A 26,440-nucleotide genomic window follows, 5' to 3' on the forward strand; every position below is an offset into this window, starting at 1 on the left:
GACTATCCAGCTTCTGGTCATGTAAGCCAATCTAACAAATCCTCTTTTTATAATCATACTTCCTGTTGATTCTGTTTTTCTAGAGAACCTTAACTAATACAACCAGTAATTCCAATGAGAGTTCTGCTTCCATGATCTAATCACTTTCCAAAAGACCTAATTCCTAATTCCATCATCTTGCAGATTAGAATTTTAACACATGAATTTTGAGGGCACAGACATTCAGACATAGCAGGTGTCAAGACTTTAATGGGAAAGGAATGGTCTCTTCAACAAAGAGTGTTGAGCTAGCTAGATAACTAGATGCAAAAGAATGAAGTTGGGCCAAGCATAGTGGTTCATACCTACAGTCCCAGCTATTTGGGATGCTAAGGCAGGGGGATTGCTTTAATCCAGGATTTTGAGGTCAGCCTAGGTAATAGAGCAAAACCCTGACTCAAGAAAGAAACAAATTGCCAGGCACAGGGGCACATGCCTGTAACCCAGATACCAGGGTGGTTGAGGTAGGAGGATAGCAAGTTCAAAGCCAGCCTAAGCAACTTAACAAGGACCTAATCAACTTAGGGAGACCCTGTCTCAAAATAAAGAATGAAAAGGGCTGGAAATGTTTCTCAGTCGTTAAGCAACCCTGGGTTCAATTCCTGGTTCCGAAAAAATGAAAAAAAAAAAAAAAATAGGGCTGGGAAAGTAGCTCAGGGGTAGAGCACCTGTTCATGCTTGAGGCCCAGGGTTTGCTCCCCAGCAAAAAAAAAACACACACACACACACACACAGAAAAAGAATGGAAGTGGACCTTACCTCACTTCATGTACAAAATTTCACTTACTGGCCTAAATATAAGACCTAAAAAACCTAGGGATGAATCTTTATAACCTCAGATTTCGCAAAGGATTGTGGTACTTGGCATTAAAAGCACAAACAAGAAAATATAAAGTAGATAATGTGGACTTCATCAAAATTTAAAACCTTTGTGCATCAAAGGACATTATCAAGAAAGTGAAAATAGCTGGGCACAGTGGTGCATGCCTATAATCCCAGCAATTCAAGAGGCGAAGACAGGAGGATCCCAAGTTCAAGGCCAGCCTCAACAACTTGCAAGACCCTCAGTAACTTAGCTAGACCTTGTCTCAAAATAAAAAAAAAAAATAAAAAGAACTGGGGATGCAGTTCAGTGGTAGAGTACCCCTTAGTTCAATCACTAGTATAAAAATTTTTTTAAATTATATCTTTGATAAGGGGTTAATATCTAGAATGTATAAAGAACTACTACAATTCATTAACAAAAAGACAATTTTCATTTATTATTACTAGTGGTGCTGGGGATCGTGCCAGGACTTTGCACATGCTGGGCAAGCACTCTGCTAATGAACTATCTCCCCAGCCCCGCAAAAGCTCAATTTTTAAATGGGCAAAAGACATGAATAGACATTCTCCAAAGAAGATAAACAAATGGCCAACAGGCACATGAAAAGAGGTTCAATATCACTGGTCACTGGAAAAATACAAATCAGTCAGTAAAATACTCTTCATCCCACCAGGATAGCTTTAGTAAAAACAATGAAAAATAAGTGTTGACAAAGATGTAGAACAATTTAAACCCACGTACATTTGGTGGGAATGTAAAATGGTGCAGATGCTATGGAAAAAGTCTGGCATTTCCTCAAAAACTTAAATAGAATACCACATGACCTAATCCCACTTAAGTATATACTTAAAAGAAATGAAAATATTATTTCCAAACAGAAACTTGGACATACATGTTTACAGCAGCATTATTAAAAATAGACAAATGGTAGAAAAACACAAATATCCATTAATGAGTGAATAGATAAAGTGTGACTTACACATACAATGGAATATTATTCTGTCATGAAAAGGAATGAAGTACTGATATGTTCTATAACATGGGTAAAGCTTAAAATATTATTCTAGGGCTGGGGAGATAGCTCAGCTGGTAGAGTGCCTGCCTCGCAAACACAAGGCCCTGAGTTTGATCCCAGTACCGCAAAAAAAAAAAATATATATATATATACATATATATATTATTCTAAAAGCTGGGTATGGTGGTACATGCCTGTAATCCCAGCAACTCGGGAAGCTGAAGCAGGAAGATTGCAAGTTCAAAGCCAGTCTCAGCAACTTAGTGAGAACCTGTCTCAAAATTAAAAAAATAAAAATGGGTGGGGATATGGCTCAGTGGTAAAGCACCCCTGAGTTAAATCCCCAGTACCAACAAACACATTTTGTTAATGAAAGAAGCCAGAACAAATGGTCACATACCATATGATTCTGTTTATAGGACATATCCAGGATAGGTGAATCCACAGAGATAGAACAGATTAGAGGCTGCAAAGGTATGGGAGGAGAAGAACAAGGAATGATCGCCTAATGTTTATGAATGTTTTTGTGACAGGATAAAAAAAGTTTTAAAACTAGAGCTAGTGGTTGCAAGACATTGTGATGACATTAATACCACTGAATTGTGCACTTTAAAAAATACTTTTAATTGTAGATGAACACAATACCTCTTTTTATTTTTTGTGTGGTGCTGAGGTTTGAACCCAGTGCCTCAAGTGTGCTAGGCAAGTGCTCTACCACTAAGCTATAACTCCAGTCCTGTATTGTTTACTTTTAAAAACAAGCCTGCCAACACCTTGATCTTGGGCTTATAGCCTCCAGAAGTATGAGATATTTAATGTCTGTTGCTTATATTATCCAGTCTGTGGTATTTTGTTATTACAGCCTAAGCAAACCACCACAGGTCTGCTCTGTCTCCTCATTCACCTTGGATAAGCCTCCAGATATTGCTCCGAGGGCAACAGGCCAAGCCACACCACACAAATACACTTAAAACTTCTCTTCATACAACACCTGCTAACCATGCCATTGGCCATAGCGAATCACACAGGTATTATTTATGTAAACAGGAGATAAAACTAGCTACTCTAGAGGAAAGCACTGCAAAGCTCACCACACATCCAAACCATAAAAATGAGGTTTTAGCTCAATGGCAGTTCTAATGACAGCAAAGAAAGACAGTACCTCCCAAAACAAAAGCTAAATACAATCCAATGCTATGTTTTTAAAAATATCTTGGTGGAGATTCTGCAAGGAAAAGGATCATTGTCATTGTATATGTGAGTACTGCTAGTTTACAACCACCTTTTCCCACTGATGGGAAAACATTTTTATAATGTGTTTTATTAACTCTAAATACCTTCAAAACGTAGATATTGTTTTATGGCAGAAGGTTTAAAATAGAAAAAGGAAACGAATGAATGATAGGTAAGGAAATAAAACTAATATAAATACAGTTGTTCCCTTGTGTCCAAAAGTGACTGGTTCCGGAAACTTCTTTAGATATACAAATCAACAGATGTTCAAATCCCTTATATAAAACAGCGTATTTGCAAATAACCTGCACACATGTACCCATATGCTTTAAATCATCTCTAGATAATTTATAATATCTTATATAAGGTAAGTGCTATGTAAATAGTTGTTATACTGTACTGCTTAAGGATAATGACAAGAAAAAAATGTTTGAGGCAGGCACAGTGACACAAGCCTATAGTCTCAGCTACTTGGGAGGCTAAGGAGTTCATGGTCAGTTTGGGCAACATAGCAAGACCCTGTTCAAAAGGGGAAGAAGAGGAGGATGAGAAAAAAATCTGTACACATTTGGCAAGAACGTGATTCACAGTTGGTAAAATTCATAGTTGGTTAAACCTGCAGGTGCACAGCCTGCAGCTATAATCCACTAGCACATCTAGCCAACACAAAAGAGAGCAAAAATACTGATAGGGTAAGTAAGAAAAAATGGGGAAAAAATGATGCATTAATTTATACAACTCTATACTAATAAATTTGGCAAACTACTTTGGGTGAGTTGATTAGCTAGGAAAATAGCAACTCCCACCTTATTCCAGGAAAAAAAATAGAAAAAAAATGTTTCAGAGACGGAGTTTCACTATGCTGCCCAAACTGATCCTGAACTTGTGATACTCCTACTTTAGACTACAGAGTAGCTCGATTCAGAGGGGCATACCACCACACCTAGCCAGGAAGGGATTTTTTAAATCTAAATATTTTTTTTCAAATAAACTATTAAATATTGAGAAATTGGTTCAAAAGTCTTCCAAGCAATTTAAGTATAAAAACTCAAATTAATGAGTTATTTTCAACAAGCTAGTATCAGCATTCTGATACAATTTAAATTAATCCATAAGCACAGAGAAACTTCGTTTCAAAAATCAAGTTAATGTAACTGATAACAAAATCTTACAATAACAGAATTTTTTACAAAGTAACTACTAAAGTGTCCATCTTTATTGAAGAGAACATGATTGACATTTCTTGATAGCACACATACACACAAAAAAACCAGGTGTGCATTAGAATAGTATACATAAGCAAATGGGAAATTCATTATAGAAACCCAGGAGTGTTTCACTGTTCTCATCATTGTTTACAGTTAAGATGAAACCATGGATGGGTTGCGGCTTAGCGGTAGAGTGCTTGCCTGGCATATGTGGGGCTCTGGGTTCAGACCTCAGCACCACATATAAATAAATAAATTAAATAAAGGTATTGTGTCCATCTACAGCTAAAAAATATTTCTAAAATGATGAAACCATGACTAAAATGCAACTCCAACATTATTTTCTAATATTGTTCTAGAAATGCCAAGACTGTTCTGAGCCACTGAGTCCAACTTCAAGGGCTCTCCCTAGGCAAGTGTGCTGGGCCAGGGAGATGAGAGAGTGGGATGGAGGATCTGAGAACAGATCTGACACAAAGCTGACTGTTGGCAGGAAGGTGAGAAGGGTACATTTATCTAACTGGTCTGAACAGTTTGGGTGCCTTTAATTAATTGGTCCACTCATTTAGAGGATGTTCCTTTATCTAACAGCATGGGGGGATCACTTATGGCAGCTCCTCAGCAGGCATAGTAGCCTGTACTGTACTCAAAAAATGCTATGAGCTCCGGGAAACACTGTATTAGTAAAATTAGATGACAGGATGAATCCAGTGGCATAAATACAGATAAAGGGGACTAGATTATGATTATTTACATATTATAAAATTCTATACACAGAAAAAACAAGAAAACAAGCAAAAACCTATAAGAAACAAGTAAAAGGTAACACAAGGCCAGTTACACAATTATTAAGTTAATAAGGACAATGGCTTTCCTATAAACAGATTACTGAGAAATTATATTTCAAGAAGCTATTACTTTCACAGTAGCATCATGCTAATACATTTAGGGGTAAATATACAGGGATATATGCAAGACCCATATGAAGAAAACTGGAAAACTACCAAGAAATACAAAATCAGGCTTGGTTAAATAAAGAGATAGAACATGTCTTTTTATAGAGTCAATACTGTTAATGTAATAGTTCTCCTAATCTACAAATTTTACAGTATCTCAACAAAACTTCAATGGAATTTTAAAAACTGACTGTGAAGTCCATATAAAAGATAAAGCTGTAAGCCTAGACAAAAAAATTCTGAAAGGTATAGATATCGATCAGACACTATCCAAATACTAAAATGTTGCTAAATAACTTTATTGATTAAAACAATATTATGCTAGTACAGTAAGAGACAGCCCAATAAAAAATTAAAAAGAAGATTGGGGTGTAACAAGTGGTTGAGTTTCTACCTACCATGTGTGAAGGTCTGGGTTCAATCTTCAGCACCACAAAAAAATTTAAAAATTAAAAAGTTTTTTTAAAAAGAATCTAATATAGACCTAAGTACAAACAAGAATTTAGTATATGATAAAAGTAGCACAGGTCAAAGAAGCATTATTAGTAAACAGTTTTGATTCCTGTTTGGCTCAACAACTTAGGTGAAATAGACCAAGTCCTTGAAAGCTGCAAACTACCAAAATTCACTCGAGAAGAAATGGATAATCTAAAGTTCTACATCTACTAAAGAAACTACATTTGTAATTAAAATCCTCTGAGGAAGAAAATCTTGACCCAAATGTTTCATTGGTGAATTGTAGCAAATACTTAGAGAAAAAAAAATTAATTCTATACATACTTTTCCAGAAAATAGAAAAGGAGGAACTACTTCACCACTCATTTCATGAGGTAAGCCTCACCTCCATACCAAAACCATATAAAAACACTATGAGAGCTGGGATTGTGGCTCAGAGGTAGAGAGCTCACCTAGAACGTGTGAGGCCTTGGGTTTGATCCTGCATGAAAACAAAGGTGCCTACCTACAACTAAAACATATAAAAAACACTATGAGGAAAAATATATAATAAAAATACAATGTAACTCATCATATTAAGAAACTAAGAATAAAAAAGTGTGGAAGTGGTGGTGAATGCCTGTAATCCCAGCTACTCAGAAGCTGTCTTCAATCTGATTATTGACATCTATAAAAATCTACAATTAACATACTTCATAGTCAAAGATTGAATGCTTTTTCCCTTAAGATCTGGGAACAAACCAAGAATACCTCATCTCACAACTTTTATTCACCATATTGGAAGTCCTAGCTAGTGCAATAAGGCAAGAAGAAATAAAATACATACAGATTGAAAAGGAAGAAATAAAAGTGTTTCTCTTCTCAGAAAATCCCAAGAAATCTACACAACGTATTCTACAACAAATAAGTGAGATTAGTAAATTATAGTGATGGAGGGGCTGGGGTGGTAGCTCAGTGCTAGAGGGCTTGCCTTGCATGTATAAGGCACTAGGTTCAATCCTCAGCACCACATAAAAATAAATAAAAGATAAAGGTATTGTGTCCATCTACAACTAAAAGTATTTTTAAAAAATTACAGAAATGGAGAACCAAATCAGTGCTTGCTGAGGAAGGTGGGGAGCATCAGCTACAAAAGAGACATTATAAGGAAATTTAGGAGGATACTGTCTGAATTTGGTTATGGTGGTAGTCACACAACTTTCTAAATTTGTCAAAATTCATGGAATTGTAACCAGAATGAGTGAAGTTTACTTTCCAGAACTAGAAATTTCATTAATTTTTTAAAACATTAAGAAAATTGACTAGCTCACTCCAATAAAATAAATTCCACATATATAAAGATTTAAACATATCACATTTAATTATAAAAGTGCTATAAGAAAAACTGGGTATTTTATATCCTTAGAATGAGGATAGTTTTTTGTTTTGTTTTGTAAGCATGACCTATAACCTGGAAGAAAATGGATTTATGAACCTGATAACAGGAACAGTAACAATTTTCCTTGAAAAAAAAAAAAGTTCAAAGCCAGAAAACAATCTGCAGAGAAACACACTTGCAACATGTTCCCAGAAACACCTGTTCCTTTGAGCCTGGACCCCACCTTCCACCAAGACACACTTCATAGAGAATTTCCCAAACACTGGAGAGAAGCGCCAGTGTCAAATGTCCAGCCTACATACCTGAAAACTGCAGAACTATACACCAATAGGCAAATCTATCAATTTACACAAAAAAAGAAAAAGTTTATATTTGCCAAGTCAATGACCATGGAGAAGGGATCAGGGAAGGGGATGATGGTCACAGTTTGACTTTTTGCTTTAATTTTTCAACAATGACGTATTTATTCATGGAATGCAAATTAAAATTTAAGTTAATTTTAGAATGTACAAATGATCTATACAAATCATCCCTTGAAATTTTCAAAATGGTTAAAAGCTGTGCAAAATATTTTTAAGCAAGACTTTCTTTAGACAAATACAAATACAGTAATGCCATAGCTCCTGTAGCACAATATAATCTTTGAATACCCTGAGGTATTTAATGTATTATGCCCACTTTCTGCAACTCAAAGTTTATATTATTTTTATCTGCTGTATCTTCCCTTCTAACTACGTATTTTGGGGGGCTCAATTCTATTAAAGTATAGATAAGTATTTTATTCACATTTTTATTTCAAATTTCATCTTACATAAAGTATACAGTTAAAAAAAAAAAATACATTGAATTAAGCAGATCTGCTTTGTGAGATCCAGAGAAACATTTCTCTTCCACACTCCCACCCTCGTCTTCTATCTCGGGGAAATTCCGGGCCAGCTAAGTTCCCAGTTGGGGTTCTGCAGAACCGGGATCAGATTTAGGGAGGGCTGAAACAGAGCTGCACGTTCTAGTGGGTTAGAGTCGGAAAAAGCCAGCACTGGTTTTGGGAAAGGAGACCGCGAGGGGAGGAAGAGGCGGCCCAGCCGGGGGCTCCGCCCGCTCGGCAGCCGCGTCCGCGCCCGCAGGCTGCGAGGGGCGCGCCAGGTCACACGCTGGCTTGCTCAGCGCTGCCCCGTGCGCGTTTCTCACCGGACCCTTAAGTTAGAAAAAAAGGCATCACAACAAAAAGCTTCCGATTTTAGGGGCAGGACATGAAGGTTCGGGAGGGTGAAATGCCGAGACCACGCTCGTAGGGGTGAAGCGGCCAGGTCCCTGACCAGAGCCCCGCCGGCAGGCACTCGGGCCGGCGGAGAGCCCCGCGCCGGCGCAACCCTTCCCCGCGGAGCCCGCCCAGGGGCCAGCCGGGCCCCAACCTCGCTTCGGAGCGACAGTGACGGCCGCCGCGCCGCGCCGTCCCTCCGCGAGCGCCGGGTCGGGGATGCGGGGTGGACAGCGGCTCCGGCACCGCCGGCGCGTCCGTCTCGGTGCCGCGCCTCACTCGCCGCGCGCGCCTCGCCGGACCCGCCCGCCTCGACTGTTGGCCCCGCGCCGCCGTCCACGCTCCGGCTCCGCCCGCCACCCCGCCCGGGACCCACGCCCCGGCCCCTCCCGCCCGCGGAGACCCCACCGGACACCCGGTGACAGGAGGGGCCGGAGGAAACACAGGAAGGGGAACTGCTAAAACGGCCAACGTGATTACTTCAAACGCGTGTAAACGCAGGTCTCGAGATCGTTTCTGGTGGGGACCGCCGCCCTCAGGATTCGCGTCGCACGCCCCCTGATGGACACTGCGCAGTCTCAGGCGCTGGCCTGAGGCGGGCTGCGTATCCGCAGGGGCGGTGCACCGCGCACGCGCGAACAGCGCGCCCTCTGCCGGACGTGAGCGACCTGTCTGGGGCTCTGCGCAGGCGCGCGATTCGGAGGGCTGAGGCGGCGGGGGCGGGCCGGGCACCTGCAGGGTTGGCCCCTTGCGCACGCGCGAGCTAGCGCGCCCCCTGCAGGAGCCTGAGCGGCCGGGTGCGTTGGTCAGCAGTAGCCGGTCACAGGCGCCCCCTCCCCGCAGGGCAGCCTAGCGGCTGTCACCTCGGCTGCCGCTGCTCCTGCAAGGCTGGAGCGGAACTGCGAGGCCGAGGGAGGGGACCCTGCAAAAGGGCCGCGCGCCGGCCGCCGCCGCCCCGGCGCTGAGGGTCGGTGAGTGCTGCCAGGACCCGCCGCTCGCGCGCTGGCTCGCAGCTACTGGGGCTTCCCGCCCGCGCCCCACCCTCGCCCGGCCTAGCCCCAGCCCCGGTCCGCCGCGCCCAACCGCCCGCGCGAGGTCCTGCAGGTGCGCCTCCCCGGCGCCCGCCGCTCTGGGTGTGTCCCAGTCCCGCGAGCTGCCCAAGGCTCGGCGAGCAGAACCGAGCCCGGGCAGCGGGGCCGTGCGGGATCCTGCGGGATGCTGCGGGCGGCGGGCCCAGCAGGTGGACCGACAGCCGCCGCCCTCTCGGCGCCGGCGCCACCAGCTGCGGCGGAGGAGGGCGGCCGCAAGCTCCCCGCCGCTCTCGGCGGGTCCCTCTGCGGGTTGGGGCGCCTCCGACGTCGGATCTGCCCTACTCCACCTACCCCAGCCCGCGCCTCTCACGCGGGCCCAGGGATCCCCCGTCACGGGTGGGAGTTGGAGACGCCCGGGTGTGTGGGACAGGACAGGGGAGGGAGCCAGCGGTGCAGGCCCCGGGCCGCGGCAAGCCCGGGAGGGTGCAGGTGCGCCTCGCCGCATGCATGAATGCCCCTCCTCCTCCTCTCCAGCGAGGCTTGTCTTGGAGGGTATTTATGTCTTCCCATTTGCCTTCTGGTCTGGGAGCTCCTTGAAGCATGGATGGATCTTGCTGGTGTTTGTTTGCATTCCTGGCACCTAACAGGCATGGAAAGGCTCCTGAAATTAGCGGCTGAGGCACCGAGGCAGCGTTTAAGGGGTTGAGTTCTTCTCTGTTCTCCTGAGCAACCATATCATTTAATTAAGAAAGGTTTGGTGCTACCTTTGGTAAACTTGAAACGACTAAGTCAGTTTTAGAAAGATTGCCTCATAAGAGAAAGTGGAAAATCGGTAAAAATGGATGTCATGGGGATCTCCTCCACTTACATTTTTTTTTTAAACTGTTTAGAGAGGGTTTTTTGGTTTTTTGTTTGTTTGTTTGTTTTTTGTTTTTTTTTATTGAGCCATTACTTCAGCGGACCAACAGGATGGCATTTTCCTTCTCTAAGGTGACCTATCACCTTTCTGACCAGACAACATTTTGGAGGAGAGGGTAGCTCCAAATAGTTTTTTTTTTGTTTTTGTTTTTGTTTTTTTAAAGACTAGCCTTCTGCAGCACATGGCCGGTAGTCTCATGGGAACCTGTTTTGACTTAGTCTCAACTGGAAGGCCTAGGTTAGAGTCCTGGATTTATAGTTTCTCCTTCAGCTCTTCTGCCTGAAACAGCAGAAAGCTCCTCTGCTGAGTCTATCCAGGGCGACATTCTAGAATTCTGGGGACTGCCCATCACTTCTGTAGCAAGCAAAGCTCTGTTCCCTGCTTTTGGGGAACTTAGAATAAATTAAAGAGATGATTTATTCACAAGTAACTGTGGCATAAGAACAAGATAAATGCCATATGACACACCCAGAAAAGGTGTCACAGGTGTTGGAGGTGGAAGAAAGGTGACTTCAACAGGAACAGGTCTGAACCCAGGCTGCACATTACAATCACCCAAGGAAACTTTCTGAGCCCAGAATCCCTGGTGGGTGGGCCTCAGACATTGGTTTCTGTCTGAAAGTGCTGGAAAGATTCCGTTGTGAAACCATGACGAAGAAACACTTCACTAGGCTTATCAGAGACTGCTTCACAGAAGGCATGGGGCTAGAAGTGAGCTGGAGAATGACAGATAGGGCTTCAGAACCAGATGAGTTGGGCGATATTCCAAGCAGGCAGAGGCACTGTGTGGGGAGGGAAAGGCCTGCCCCTTCCCCCGAGTGGCCCAAGGCAACAGGCAGACAGACACCTTTGTTGGAGCCATGTAATGAGCTCCTTGTTGCCTTGCTAGTTATAGAAGAGCCATGGTTACCTCTCTCCAGGGAGTCTTGTTACCTCATTACCTCATGTCCTCCACCTGTGAAGATAGAAAGGCCAGCTGGATGGGGAATGGGCACAAGGGTGATGAAGGCAGGCAGCAATGCAGATTTTGTGAAACTGTCCTGAGAACTCACTTTTGGCCACACATTTGGCTTAAAATCTTTGCTGACCCCTATCAGGAGACTCTAAGGAGAGTACTGCCTCCCTCCCTGGACAGAGGAGGGGGCCATGAGTGTACACCCCAGTGGCCTAGGCCTACAGAGCAAACCATCCAGTGTTGCAGCCTCTGGGGCTCGAAAACAATGACTGTAGCTTATAGATTTGTGCCTCACTCATCCTCACGAGGGCCACTGTGTAAACAAGTTGTCCTCTGGTGTTTTTCTTGCACACTGCTCTGTGTAAAAGGGTTTGAATGTGCAACCCCATGTATATGATTTATTATAAATGAAGGCCATCTACTACTGTGCTGACATATCATAGACATAGAAATATACAAATATGTGAACCTGTACTTATTTATTAAGTACCAGGGATTGAACCCAGGGGTGCTTAACCTATGAGCCATAACCCAGCCCTTTTTATTTTTTGAGACACGGTGCCACAAAGTTGCTTAGGGCCTCACTAAATTGAACTTGTGATCCTCCTGCCTCAGCCTTCCAGGCCACTGCACCTGGCCAAAAATGTGGATGAGAGCTGAAGAAAACATGATTAAATTTTTGCCAACATATTTTTTTAGTTGTAGGTGAACACAGTACCTTTATTTTGTTTTTATGTGATGCTGAGTATCAAACCCAGGGCCTCGGGCATGCTAGGTGAGTACTCTACCACTGAGCCACAATACCAGCCCTCCCCAACATGATGCAAACACTATCACATAAACATGCTTTTAAACATGAAAGCCATGTGATCAAGTCCAGATTCATAAACTCTTGGTTAAGACTAAGTCCTAGCATTTGAAAGCCTAGTTCTAAATTCTGGTTTGATTCAGGTTCCAGTTTTGGTGGCATTTACAGGTAGACATGGTACCTAGACTGTACTTTTGTGTCAGAGTACTTGTTTTTATTTTTTAGTTGTAGATGGACATAATACCTTTTTATTTATTTTTATGTGGTGCTGAGAAGCAAACCCAGGGCCTCACACATGCTAGGCAAGCGCTCTACCACTGAGCTACAACACCAGCCCAGAGTACTTGCTTTTCAGTTCCATTCTCCAATCAGGCAAAGGCCCTTGATGAATTTAGGCTGGCGTTTGTTCAGGGGCTATCAGGGAAGGTGGAGATTCTGGTTTCTCAGGGTTCCTGTTGTGTTTATGTGGATGGTACTCTTCTAGCATCCTTGGCACGTGAACACATGATGATGAAAACATCCTGTATCAGTGTATTAGTCAGCTCCCCATTACTGTAACAAATATCTGAGAACAATTTATAAGGAGGAAAGGCTTATTTTGGCTCACAGTTTTAGAGCTTTCATACTACAAATGATTGGCCCCATTGCTTTGGGGCCATTGTGTGACAAGGAAGACATGACAGAAAAGCTGTTCATCTGATGGCCAGGAAGCAAAAGAGAGTTAGAGGAGGGAGTCGGGTCCCACTGTCTCCTTCAAGACACACCCCAATGGTCTAAAGACCTCTGAAAGTTTCCACCTCCTGGTAAACCAACCTGGGGACTTAGCCCTGAACACGTGGGCCTCTAGGGCCACTCCAGATCCAAATCATAAGCCATCTGCAGACATCCACATTCATAAATACTCTGTTCTTGGCCCAGATTATGTTGAACAGCCATAACCCTGGCAGATTGTCACCTTTTCCTTGAAGGGACAGATTTGAATGTGTTTGTTTAAAAGAAAAAAGCTAAATGACACACTGCTGCAGTCATTTGTTACTTTTTAAAAGCTCTCCAGATTTCACGAAAGAATATCCATACCTCCTTTAATTCTTTGACTCTGAAGAATTAAGTCTTGTGCTGGCCAGTGAACCACTTTGTCATAAAAGGAATTCCTGGTCGCATCCCAGATCACTAAAGTATTGTAAAGCTTTGGCTATTTAAGTGCCTTGGTTTGCTTTTTGTTTGTTTTAATTAACCACAACCATGATGTCTTGAAGCACATAAGCTGCAGCATCCTGAGAGCTCAGGTACACTCTCCAGTGAGGGCCTGTGTCACCCCACACGTCACAGGCTCCTCTGCCAGGACAAGCACCAGGGCCCATCCACGTGTTAAATATGAGTAAAGCCGGTTTCCCTCATTTTGAAGAAAAAAAAAAAAAAATACAAGTAGAATTCGTGAGCATTTCTTCACTGTCACATATTGTCTCACCTACTCCATCTGGAGAGCACTGGTAGGGTTTACAGGTGGGACCATGCCCCCCAAATGTGCCCTTTGCAGCACTCCTTCTTTTTTTAAACAATACTTATTAGTGTTTGAGCATTTCATTTGTAGAATCCATTGAATTAGAAAATTTCAAACGTGTGTACCTTCTTCACCATCCCCCCAAATGACCATGTACTACGAGGCAAAAGACTGGACAAAATCACACACCTTCCTGCACATCACATCATGTGGGAACCACCTCCAGCCCCTTCCTGGGGCAGCACCCAAGGCCTTGGTGATGTGAAGCTGGGTCTGCTTCCCTTTTGGCTCATCCCTGCTACTACCGCCCCCATGTCTACATTCAGTTTTCACAGCAACCTGTCCTTTGACTTCTCCATGATCCTGGAGTCCCCCCTCCCCCACCCTACCTGATGAGTAACTCAAGACTGGTCTCCTGGCCCTCTCTTGTCTTACTGTCACCCACACAGAAGTGATTGTCTCCTCCAGAACCTGTGGTGCTGTTCTAGCTTCATTTACAGCAAGTATAAGACAGAAGCATTTGTAGACTGAGCTCCTTGAATTGACAGCATTGTCATATTCATTAGCAAATTCTTAGCCCTTGTACAAGTGCCCATTGCTCGGTAAACCCCTGGCAGATGTTCATGCATGGATATATGCTGTTTGTCTTGTGCACCCTGAAGGCCATAAGTTCCACCAGCAAACTTTCATTAAGTACCTATCATGCTTTCTTCAGTGTGCATTTGCACAGACCTCTTTTACATTTTTTTTAGTTGCACATGAGCACAATACCTTTATTATTTTATTTTTTTATATGCTGCTGAGGATCAAACCCAGTGCTTCACATGTGCTAGGTGTGTGCTCTACCACTGAGTTCCAGCTCCAGCCCCACACACAGACTTTTGATCCTGGCTGGCTGGCCGTTGCGGATTCCCTATATTGGTAGTGAAATGCTTTCCTAGAAGCATTTTAAGTAGGACAAGGTATGACTGCTCCCTGGAGGAAAAGCACTGAGTGTGACCAGTGCCACCCACAAGGACACCTCTGTGTGGCACACCTGTGGTAAGGTGAGCAGAGCCATGGTGGTCAGCTCTCTTTGGGAGCCTTGGGAGGTCTGAACCTGGCTTTATGGAGGCCTTCTCCTTCCCTTGAAGCCTGTACAGAATGGCTGCCTTGGAGAGAGGTGCTTCAGAGCTGGAGATACTGAGGAACATAGGGCATGATGGGTCCATGCCCTGCACTGGGACCCCACCCACTCCCTGGACTGGACCCTCTCCCCGCCAGCTCCTCTCTAGAAGCACTGACACATTCTGCTCCATACATGCAGGTTAAAAACTTCTTTTAAATGGGCACTTACAAATTGGATAGCAGTACTGGAGTTAGCCCAGTGGTAGAGCACTTGCCTGGCATGTACAGGCCTTGGGTTTGATCGCCAGCACACAAAAAAATAAAAGCAGCAGCAGAAGAAGACAGAAATTGGATGGCAACTTCAAGCCCATAATGGGGAAGAAAAAAGAAAAAAAGCAAATGGGGAAGTGGAAGTGTTTGGGATTCCTCCAGCTTGCTGGCGAGCAGAGGCACCCACTGGTGTCTGACCAGAAGCTCTTACACACCAGTTATGAGAAAGGCCATTTTGAGAGGAATCCTGTCTGCCACCAAGAGTTCTCAGAAATTAGCAGTCCCCAGAATGCACTCACTCTATACCCATTCAATTGCTGACCTGAAAACAAACACTGAAATGCTCAATGACTTGTGCAATGTTTGATCCTTTAACAGCAGGCAAACAAGCTTTCTAGTTGGGGCGGGGGGGGGACTTCTGCTTTGCCCTTCCTAACCATGTCGCCGGGAGGATCAAGTGAGCCCTCTTCAGCGGGGAGTTCTCCACAAGCTCTTGGGTGAGGTGGTGGCTGTGCCGGTGGCCAGCCCTGCATTTCCCTTGGTGCGACTTGTGGGGCTCTGTGAACCCTGGGTCTCGGCCATCACCTCTGGGACTCTCTGTGCTACCATGGGCTCGAGTGCTGTGGGGAGCTTTGACTTCCTTCCCCGTGCACGTCGGCTTTCGTAACCAAGGAGCTCTCCAGGTTTTGTAATTCCGGGATCTCCTCCACATTCCTTTGCTCAGCTGGAACAGATGCAGGTGTGATGCTGAGACTGTAGATAAGGCCTGGCACAAGGCAACGAGTTGGGTGCTGGGACGCAGGAGCAAACTTGGGGCAGGGGGGCTGAAGGGATAATTTTTCCCTCTTGATCTCAAGGTGACATTTGGGGAGTGATACCATGTTAGAAGGGTGCTCACTACCTTAGGATTCACTGAGTGGAGGAGTATAGTGTCCCAGAGCAGACTTGGGGGTTAAAACAGGCCAAAGAGCATGGCCTGGCCCAGTGGCCTCCTGGCAGCGTGATCTTGGGCTGAGTACTTCGTCCTGGCTTCGACATCTATCAAGGGTGGTACCAGGGGCCAGAGCTGCATTAGGAGGCCATCAGAGCATAGTGGGCATAAAAGTATAGAAAACAGACACTTATGTCCTCAAGCACCACAGAGAGCCAAGCCCCCCAGACTTGTGTGCTCCAGACCCCTGGGTCTTTGCTACCAGAGCTGTGCTGTTTGAAATAACACACTGGCAATTTATTCTGCTCATGTACTCTCCAACTTGGTAAGAGGCGTTTTGTGATTATTCTCCAAATTATGCTCAAGTGCCCTCCATCTGCCCAAAGGTGCCAGAGAGTCATGCCCGTGAGCCCTGGGTCCCTCCTGATGTCCCGCGAGGTCTCAGCACTCCCACACCCCAGGGCCGCCCGGCTGCACCCCAGAGGCTTGCTGGCCCCGCCCCAGAGTACTCGGTGCCTTGCTGCCCCTGCCCAGCCAGTTCTCCTGCAGCCCTGAGGAAGACCTGCGGCCAGCCTTGAGGAGACTCAGGTTAGTTTCTGGTGCTCCCTCTGTGATCTGAGTAGGAGGGAGGACGGGAGTCCCTCACTGCCCTGGGCCTGGAGGGGAACAGTAAGCTTGGGGGTGTTTCCTTTCTTGACCAGACTTCCAGAAAAGGAAGCAATCCACTTCCTTTTCTGTCAAGCAGTCTTCTTTAACTGTGGCCTTTCTGTATTCCTGTCTTGGTAGAGGGGGAATGTCCACCTCCGCCAGACTGGCTGCCCATCTGGATGGGCCTCGACTGGAGTGCACTGTCCCCTTTCCACCTTAGCAGCTTCTAGAAGCCTTTCATAAATCACAGCCTCAGCGTGTGCCCTTGCATCACAGGAACCTTAGTAGTCATCTGATTTTAAGACAGTTCCTCTACTTCTTGGATTATATGTATTTATATATTTATTTTTGGTGCTGAGGGTGGAACCCAGGGCCTGGCACCTGCTAGGCTAGTTTTCCACCACTGAGCCACAACTCCAGGCCTTAGTAATTGTAAAAGGGTTTGGATAACTTGTTAAGTTGCCCCTTAGTAGCACTTCCTACTATTTTAGCTTTCTTCATGTTACCCCTGTGGTTAATTAAAAGTCATATTTTAAATTAATTTGTAAATAACTTCTTGACTACCCTTGAGAGCATAAACTCTGGATAGTATTAGACAGATATCAACAGCTGTGTCTTCTTTAAACAGGCAGAACTTTTTTTTTTTTTTCCATGTTTCCCCATTTACAGTGCAGACCAGGCCCAAGGCTTGGGCTAAGGTGTCATGGGGTAAACAGGCAAAAATTTCATATAAAAAAAGGAGCCTTAATGGAAACAATTTCCAACTGAATGAGGCCCAAAGTAAAATAGGTCATTTTAAGAAACAAATAACTCCTCACCTTGTGCACTGGAGTCTCCAGGGGATCGTGTTGGTAACCGTGTTAGCTTGTGTTCGCTAATGAATGGTTTACTAATTATCTTTGTATACCACTGTCCTAACCCAACTGATGGATGGTGTTTGGTTAGTGTTAGCCAAGAACGTGGTGCTAATTTGCTGAACTTGAACCCCTCATCCACTACGAGTCACAGGGGGCTTTTCTTCACTTGGGGGTCACTGAGCTGGGAAGTGCTCCTTTCTTCTTGCCTGCCGCTCTCAGTGCTGGAGTAGGACACCCCCTTCCTCCCTGACTGGGTCTGCACACCTCCATGACCTCAACTTTCGCAAGGTGGCCCTGACGAGGTCATCGTGCCGCTATCTGAGCTCACTCAGACCACCTGCTTCTCTAGCAGGTTCACATCTAATGAACTTCGCACTTGGTGTCTGTTTTTTGTATTTGGAATTCAGTGAAATGAGTCGATCTAAACTGAGGGGTGTCTTTGTAAATCTCAGCTCTGATTTCTGCTCACTGGGGAAGTTTTGTTTTGGTTGTGCTGCCAGGATGGAGCCCAGGGCACCGTGCATGCTGGGCAGGAGCTCTAACACTGGGCTGCACCCAAGACTTCACCTGTGTTTGATAATCTCTGGGCCAACTTTTTCCACAGTTACATGCACTGGGTTTGAACCCTGGGATGGATTTTCTTGTGTGCATTTTCTTTGCACAAGTGGTAGAGACGAAATGGCTGATTCTGACATGAGGCTCGGAATCTAATACTTGCAATAACAATGGGAAAAACCTGTGGGATTCAAGGCAAGAGAGGAAGATGGAACATCCACATGTTAACGACTCATATTCCATCACCCCTCTTATGGGACACCTGTAAAAGCTCAAAGCAAGCAATTTTTAGGCATCCTATACAATTTTATAGGTTTTTACAGGTGTCCTAGATAGAGGGTCATGGCACATGATGGGTCAGCCACAAGACCACCCGAGCAGCAGTTGCAAGTATGTCGAGCATGTGCTGTTGAGAATTGGTCTGGTCTCCCAGAGAGCACAGGCTCTCAGACACGCACAGCATTGCACAGAGCGCCAGGGTGGCCAAGGCCTCACGCCTTTCTCTCTGGGTGTGTCTGGGGTTACCAAAGAAGGCGGGAAACATGGAGGCAGAGGGCCTGTGGCTCCTCCCCAGGCACCAAGCGTTTCATCTCTGGCTAGTGCTGGGCATCCCTGCGGCGAGAGGATGGCGGTGCTGCGGCAGCTGGCGCTCCTGCTCTGGAAGAACTACACCTTGCAGGTGGGTCCAGACCTGGAGGAAGAGTGGCCCTGACGTTCGGCTGATGCGGGGCGCTAGGGGTGCTCTCCAAGGAGGAGCAGGCAACATCAATGCGGTGGTCCTTTCTCTTCTAGAAGCGGAAGGTTCTAGTGACAGTCCTGGAGCTCTTTCTGCCCTTACTGTTTTCGGGGATCCTGATTTGGCTTCGTTTGAAGATCCAGTCAGAAAACGTCCCCAATGCCACCGTCTATCCTGGCCAGTCCATCCAGGAGCTGCCCCTGTTTTTCACCTTCCCTCCGCCAGGGGACACCTGGGAGCTCGCCTACATCCCTTCCCACAGTGAGGCTGCCAAGATGGTCACTGAGACTGTGCGAAGGTCACTGGTGATCAACATGAGAGGTGAGGCCACGGGAGGCGCCAGGAACCTGAGCCGGGGTTCCCAAGATGTGTCGCCTCGAGCCGCGGATTTAGCCCCCAGCACTGGGGGGAAACCCCCAGTAGGAGCCACAGCCTGATGGCTCAGTACCTCCTCTCGTTGGCCGTGCCACCCATTGAACTCCTGGCTGCCCTGCGTCCATTTCTCGTTTTACAGTGGGACTCAGAACCAAGAGGCCTGCAGCCACCCCTGGTGGTAGCAGGGGCAGCCAATGGATTCAGCCTAGCAAAGCCCTCTAATCACAAGGGCAGAGTGTAGTCTGAGTGCGGGGCACAGCGTACCTTTTCTGGCAGGTGGTTTTGGAGGGTAGCTGCAAAGAGAGAGCCCGTTGGGGGAAACACCAGGAAGTGTGTGCTGGTGCCTTTTCTAGGGCTTTCCCTTGAGAGTGGAACTGTTGCCCCTTTTCCCTGCTCCTTTGGCATATGCTTCCTTCCTGTGACTTGCTGAGCTCTGCCAGAGGGTGTTCTTGGCTCCCACCAAACAATTACAGTAAGGTGCTTCCTGTCAAGTGTTGGGATGATGGAGAGATCACTTTAGAAACAGTAAGTTAGTTCCACTAACACTGTTAGTGCCACGGTGGTTATGAGAGAAAGAAGCTGCCCCTCACTGTGGACCCAGCCCAGGGTCGTGACAGTTTTTTGAGACTTGGCCTTGTTGCCAGCCCAGGGTCCAGTCCTGCTCCAAAACCGCAGCAGGAGAACCTCCACCCAAGGCCCAGGCCATCTACTGCGACCTGTCTCTCTGCCAAGACAAAGCTACTGGAGTCTCAGGGAAGGTGTGCAGAGCCCTAGAGACTCTTGTCAGTTTGCCATCTCTTATCTGCCGACACTCCCGGGCTTCTGGGGTAGAGGGGATGATTGGGCAACCCGGGGCTCCTTGCTCTGTCCACAGTGCGCGGCTTTCCCTCTGAGAAGGACTTCGAGGACTACGTTCGGTACGACAACCGCTCCTCCAACGTGCTGGCTGCCGTGGTATTCCAGCTGGCCTCCAACCACAGCAAGGAGCCCCTGCCGCTGGCGGTGAGGCCGCAGGCCCCAGTGCCCCTCACCACTAACTCCACCTACAACTGGCCTGTTTGTCTTGGGCCTCTGCCTGCCTGGGAGCAAACATTAGACTTTCTGAGTCAAGTGTCAGCACCCAGTCCCCATTGGCTTTTTTTATTTTCAAATATTTTTTTTAAATGTTGATAAACCTTTATTTTATTCACTTACTTATATGTGGTGCTGAGAATCAAACCCAGTGCTTCCACACGTGCTAGGCAAGCGCTCTGCCGCTGAGCTACAACCTCGGTTCCCCCACTGACTTTTAAGCCTGTCACTGCAGAACAGTTTAGAAAGTCTGCCCACCCACAGGCAGTTGCTTCAGGACCCTTTGTTCTCCCATTTTATGAAATGCATTGCTGATCTCCAGGGCTCTAGGACAGAGGCAAGCAGGATAGGTAGGAAAGTAGCAGCTGTTAAATATCGTCTGAAAAAAAATGGAAGCTGTTTGCTTTCCTGAAGGCATTAAGACTGGGAAGCGTCTTGCACCGTATGGGTGGCCCCCCTCGGTCCACACTGGTGGCCATCAGTGACTTGTCTGTCAGTATGGCAGTCGTGTTGCTAGGTAGCAAGAGCAGAGTGACTAAGAACACCCTGGAGGTGCCCTGCAGGGTTCCCTGTCCCTGCGGGGCAGGGCCACTCCTTCCTTCAAGCCTCTGATATCCGGGCCACTGGGACATTATCAGGGCAGGGCATGTGAGTTCCTGGTGGCGCCAGCGCTGGTGATAAGAGGCGCAGGAACTCGCCCTCATTGACCTAAGGTGTCTGCTCCTCTCCCTGAATCCCTCAGAGCAGTTGTGTGCTTTGTCTCTGCAGGTGAACTATCACCTACGCTTCAGCTACACACGAAGAAATTACATGTGGACCCAAACAGGCAACTTCTTCCTGAAGGAGACAGAGGGCTGGCACACCACTTCCCTTTTTCCACTTTTCCCAAACCCAGGACCAAGGGAACCTGCATCCCCTGATGGCGGTGAACCTGGTGAGAAGCACTTGTAGGGGCCATGTTACCAACCCTGAGCTGCTAACCATAGTGACAGTTACATGGGAGTGAACTTACCTCGCATCTCTCTACAGGAACATTTGTCTTCTTTTTTGTAAGAGGAGGAAGTAAACACCCAGTAAAACTGGCTTCTGAAAGGCTGAAATTAGCTGTGGGAAGAGCCAGGGCTCTCTCCTGTATCCCAGAAGACACGCCCTTGAGTGAGGCATTTATCTCTCAGTTTTTTAAGAAGCTGCAGTTTGCATTGGCCGTTAGGCTTGTTTGTATGAGCCCTTTCCCTCCCCAGCCTTCTCTACAGTCTGTAGGTTTTGAAGGTCTCCAGTCCTTGTGTAACTGGTCCATGGCTTCACTGAATCAGTAACTTGTACAGAAACTGGATCCAGGCTGCTCTGTCGCCCTCCCAGTGCATGTTGTAGTCTGCACCATGTGGCTTTGACCGGCAGCTGAGAATGTTTGCCTCCTCTGAAGCATGGGCATGTTTTGGAACCAAGCTAGGGAGAACTAAGGAGTGACTGGGACCTAGGACCTAGGGTTAGATGTAGCCCTCAGGCCAAGACTGACTACATGTTCTGGGTGAAGGTTCAGGGCTCTGAAGAACACACTCATCCACAGTTCTGGCAGGAGCCAGAACTCATTGGAGATTTCTCAGGAAACTCAAGAGCATCCCTCCGTAGGGCATGACTCAGGTCCTGAGTACCAGGAAACCAGGATCTGCCCATGTGCAGTGGCATTTAGAGACCCCTGCTGCTGGTGTCAGGGCCCATCCAGAAGTTAGAGCCCAGGGCAAGATTTTAAATCCAGAAGAGAAACTAAGATAGGTAAGGCAAGGTGTGGAGTGAGGGGCCCAGAATGGGGCCCTAGACGTGTCACCAAACCTGAGACAGGAGAGACTGCATCAGCTGTCACCCTCAGCATCCCGCATCTGGTGATGCTGGCTGCTAAGGCCCAAATGCTGGGTCAGAGCTCCTCAGCCTCCTCTGACTTGTCAGACAAATTCCTAAGCAGGGAAGCAATAGAACAATATCTCAGAGGCAAGGACGGACAGAATTTAGTCTGCACAAACTCAAAGTTTACCAAAAAAGAAAAAGGCCTGATACTGATTCTAAAAGCAAATAATCTCCGGCAGATGACCAGAGAAAGATGTCCTCTGTCATAAAAGGGCTCATACATGTTATTTAGAATAACACAAAAGCCCCAAGAGATGGTTGGCAAGGGTGCACCAGTGGCATGTGGCAGGCCAGTTCTAGCTGCTTCCACCCCAGATGTCCCTGCCTCAGACCCATTAGTACCCCTGATGAGAATTTAGCTCCCAGAATAGTCTGAAAGGAGAAAAATCCACGCACACAAAGATATTCGCCATAGCTTTGTTCAAGGTCGTAAAAATTTCTGCAACAGGAAAATGAGTGATCACATAGGAGGTGGCTTCCTGCCTCAGAATATTGAGTTTATGGGTCATACAGGTTGTAACAATGAGAATGTGACTGTGTGGTGCCATCTCCCAGGAGCAAGTAGCAGGCAGGGATTTGTTGGGGAGACAGTGTGACGTCGGGAAAAACATGAATTTGAAGCCAAAGTGTCCGAGGTCCCACACTCAGCTGTACCTGTCATCAGTGATGTGACCCCCTGCGCCTCAGTGTTCCCATCTTTCTAAAGGGGATATCACCACTGCCCTGAAGCTTTTTTGTGAACATGAGAATTAAACCCCACCCAGTACTATCCTTGGCACACATCCAGTGATTAATTGAGCTTGTACTACTATTACAACTGTAAAATCTGGGGGAGACGGAAGAACATGTACACTTGGTATCCCTGAGGTAGAGGTGCTGTGAGCATATTGCTTTTGTCTTGTGTGTGTGCATTTGGTTCTGGGGATAGAAGCAACCCCATCCCCCACAGCCACACCCTCAGCCCTTTTATTTTATTTTATTTTAATATTTTTAGTCGTAGATGGACAAATACCTTTATTTAGTTTTTTTGTGTGGTGCTGGGGCCCGAACCCAGTGCCTCACATGTGCCAGGCAAGCACTCTACCCCTGAGCCACACCCCAGCCCCCCTTTTTATTGTATTTTGAGACATGGTCTCACTAAGTTGCTTAGGGTCTCTCTGAGTTGCTGCGGGTGACCTCAAACTTGGAATCCTCCAGCCTCCCCCTCCCAGGTCAGCAAATCCCTCTCTTCTGACTCCACCTCTGAAGAAGTCTGGAGTCAGGGTTGGGTGCCAGGGCTGTCAGCTTCCTTCTCTTGGCTGAGGGGCCGGCTGCTGGGCTGACACTCAGAACCCAGCCCTCTTGCGGGGTGTGGGACACACAGTCCTGATCACCGGCTTTCTTGTTGTCCCTAGCCTCATTCCTGGGTGTTCTTTCCTAGTGTGTGTTTTGCCTATCTTGTATTTATTTAGAATCCCGTAAGAACTGATTGGGGTGTTCAGGGTCTCTCCAGTTGACTTCACAGCCAGGCGGTTTACAGACGTGATCACGTGGGTGATTTTTAGGCATGTTGTGGTAACTGGGACGTGGCCTTGCTTCCCTCATCTGTCAGCACGGGCTGGCTTTCTGCCTTCTGTGGGACCACCACACGGTGCCAGCACTGCCAGGCCCCGAGCAGCTGTTGGTTAAGTTGCTCTGTCGCCTCCCGTGCCCCTCCTTCTGGGGGTCCCGGGGGCAGGCCCTGGTGCCCTTCTGAGCACATGGCTCCTGAGCAGGCAGTGCCTGTGACACGTTGTCCTCGTCTTCCGTGCTCAGGGTACATCCGCGAGGGCTTCCTGGCGGTGCAGCACGCAGTGGACAGAGCCATCATGCACTACCACGCCAACGCCTCCGCGCACCAGCTGTTCCAGAAGCTCACAGTGGTCGCCAAGAGGTTCCCGTTCCCCCCGTTCATCTCGGACCCCTTCCTGGTTGCCATCCAGTACCAGCTGCCCCTGCTGCTCATGCTGAGCTTCACCTACACCTCCCTCAGCATCATCCAGGCTGTGGTGCAGGAGAAAGAGAGGAGACTGAAGGTAACTCTCTGCGCCTGGCTTTGTAACCTCCTGCCACACTGATCCTGGGGGCGGTGCCACCATGGCAGTATGTCCTGAGGCTCCTTCAAAAGAACTGGTCTTGTTTTGAGGCTACCCTGCTCTTGGCCAGGGCTCCTTCCCATGCACTGGAACCACAAGAGCCAGGGCATGGGATGGATGCCCAGTGTAGCTCCAATGTGTCTTGGCTTCTTTGAAATCGGGCTGGTATGCCTGGATTCTTAAAACTCTGAGAGCTGGCACGTTGGTGAAGGCCAGTAATCCCAGCAGCTTGGGAGGCTGAGGCAGGAGGACCACTAGTTCAAAGCCAGCCTCACAAAAGCGAGATACTAAGCAACTCAGTGAGAACCTGTCTTTAAATAAAATACAAAATAGGGCTGGAGATGTGGTTCAGTGGTCAAGTGCCCCTGAGTTCAATCCCTGGCACAAAAAAATATAAAGCGTTCAGTGGTAGAGCACTTGCCTGGATATGCAGGGCCCTATGTTCAAACCCCAGTACTGGAAAGAACTGGGGCTGGAGTTGTGACTCAGAGATAGAGCACTTGCCTGGCATGTGCGAGGCCCTGGGTTCAATTCTCAACACCACATATAAATAAATAAATGTCCATTGACAACTTAAAAAATTTTTTTAAAAAAGAAAGAAAAAGAACTCCTATGAAGCATTGTAGTTTGCGTACAGAACACCGCAGCTGAAGGCAGCCTTGGAGCTGCACTGTCCAGCTCTGGAGCCTCCAGCCCCAGAGGGCTTCAAGCACTTACAGCGCTCCTGACACGACTGAGGTGTGCCAGAAGTTTAAAGCACCACCAGTTTTGAAGACAGCACAGAAAGGATTGATTATAAGCTGTCTCACTAGTAATTTTCATATTGCTCATGTTTCAAAGACAATACTTTGAATATATTGGGTTAAATAGAGCACAGTTGAAATCAATATTACTCATCTCTTTTGATGTTTTTAATGTAGCTACTATAAAACTTGCATTCTGTGCTGATGCTGCAGCTCTAGAGATTGAATCCACAGTGAGAGAAGATGTTTTTAAGTGGGAGGCGATCAACATTGCATGGAGGTCAAAGACAGGCAGAGTCACTGGTAGTTAGTCCTAATAAGGGAAGTCACCAAGGACATGAAGTGTCACTGTAGCAACCTGGCTTGACAGGGAAGAGCCACAGGGACAGTCGCTTCCAAAGTCACACCACTGACACTGCCATCACCCAGGACTTCTTGCAGTTCCTCCTCTAGCAGTGCCCACAGTGCCCCTGGAAGACATGTAGAATGTTCTCAGGGGTTCCAGGTCTGTGGTTGTTAGAGCTTTTAACGTGCCGCAGATGAGAGACTGAGAAACCCACGAGAGGGGTGGTGACCTGCTTGGGTGCCGTAAAGAACTTTTAATAAACCAGCGCAATGTTGAGGTTGCTAGAAGTGGACTACGAAATGATGCAGAAAGAATGCACATACACACACATTTGTTGATAAAACAAATAAGAAAAGTGTTGCCTGATTATTGAGTCCGAGAGATGGGTTTCGAGTTTTCTGAAGGTTTAAAATTGTGCATAAGAGGGCTGGGGGGGCTGGGGAGATAGCTCAGTGGGTAGAGTGCCTGCCCTGCAAGCACAAGGCCCTGGGTTCAATCCCCAGCAACCAAAAGAAAAAAAGAGGGCTGGGGTTGTGGCTTGATGGTACAGCGCTTGCCTGCCACACGCGAGGCACTGGGCTTGATCCTCAGCACCACATAAAAATAAGTAAACAAAATAAGTGTATTGTATTCAGCTACGACTAAGAAAATATTTTTAAAAAAAGTGTTAATAAGAAAGTGTTGGAAATCAGCAGCCTGGCCTCATGCCTGTTAGAGTCACTTGATCAGTCCTGGTCCCTGCCCCCTGTCCAGTGCTGTGCAGTGGAGCCATGTGCCATGATGGACATGTCCTGTACTTGCTGACCACTACATTTGCCATGAAATACTTGAAATAAATTCAATTTTTAACTTCACTTAATTTTAGTTGACATGTTGAAGGAGCCACGCGTGGCCACGGCTGCCACCTTAGACAGCACGCTCTGGATGACCAGGATTCCTGGGAACTGGGCTTCCTCATAGCCCCTCTTGACAGCTGAAAAGGCAGGCGAGGAAGGAAAGTGTGGTCAGAGCTGACGCCGTCACTGTGCCTGCTTCCCTTCTGAAAGGAGGGGCTCTTCCCCAGGGTGGTTCTGGTTCCCCACTTTCAGAGCTGCAGGAGACGAGGCAACAGGGACCTGCAGCTTCTAGCACATGTCCAGAGCCAGCCTGAACCGAGGTTCTGCTTCACAGCCAGGGTGCTGACGTCAGTGTGGCTGGTTGCT

At 46.9% G+C, this 26,440-nt stretch overlaps 2 protein-coding genes across 8 annotated transcripts in view; one reads left to right on the forward strand and one right to left on the reverse strand.

Annotated features, from left to right (window-relative positions):
* Positions 1-9,041, reverse strand: part of LOC124970803 (ATP-binding cassette sub-family A member 17-like) — a 114,418-nt gene extending 105,377 nt beyond the window's left edge. For 3 of the 5 annotated variants that reach the window (XM_047534408.1, XM_047534407.1, XM_047534405.1), the window contains exon 1: positions 8,850-9,031. The gene's annotated coding sequence lies outside the window, so the exon portion shown is untranslated. Of the gene's footprint in view, positions 1-8,849 lie in introns of all 5 variants that reach the window. The other 2 variants (XR_007106193.1, XM_047534409.1) reach the window with 1 other exon arrangement.
* A 92-nt stretch (positions 9,042-9,133) lies between these two features.
* Abca3 (ATP binding cassette subfamily A member 3) overlaps positions 9,134-26,440 on the forward strand; it is a 51,127-nt gene continuing 33,820 nt past the window's right edge. The window contains exons 1-7 of one of the 3 annotated variants that reach the window (XM_047534403.1): positions 9,134-9,340; positions 16,278-16,479; positions 18,526-18,630; positions 18,744-19,008; positions 19,937-20,064; positions 20,902-21,067; positions 23,830-24,089. In XM_047534403.1, coding sequence (XP_047390359.1) covers positions 18,577-18,630; positions 18,744-19,008; positions 19,937-20,064; positions 20,902-21,067; positions 23,830-24,089 — 873 coding nt within the window. In that variant the 5' untranslated portion in view covers positions 9,134-9,340; positions 16,278-16,479; positions 18,526-18,576. The remainder of the gene's footprint in view (positions 9,341-16,277; positions 16,480-18,525; positions 18,631-18,743; positions 19,009-19,936; positions 20,065-20,901; positions 21,068-23,829; positions 24,090-26,440) is intronic. The other 2 variants (XM_047534402.1, XM_047534404.1) reach the window with 2 other exon arrangements.

Source organism: Sciurus carolinensis, chromosome 18 (genome assembly GCF_902686445.1).
Source record: "Sciurus carolinensis chromosome 18, mSciCar1.2, whole genome shotgun sequence".
NCBI lineage: Eukaryota > Metazoa > Chordata > Mammalia > Rodentia > Sciuridae > Sciurus > Sciurus carolinensis.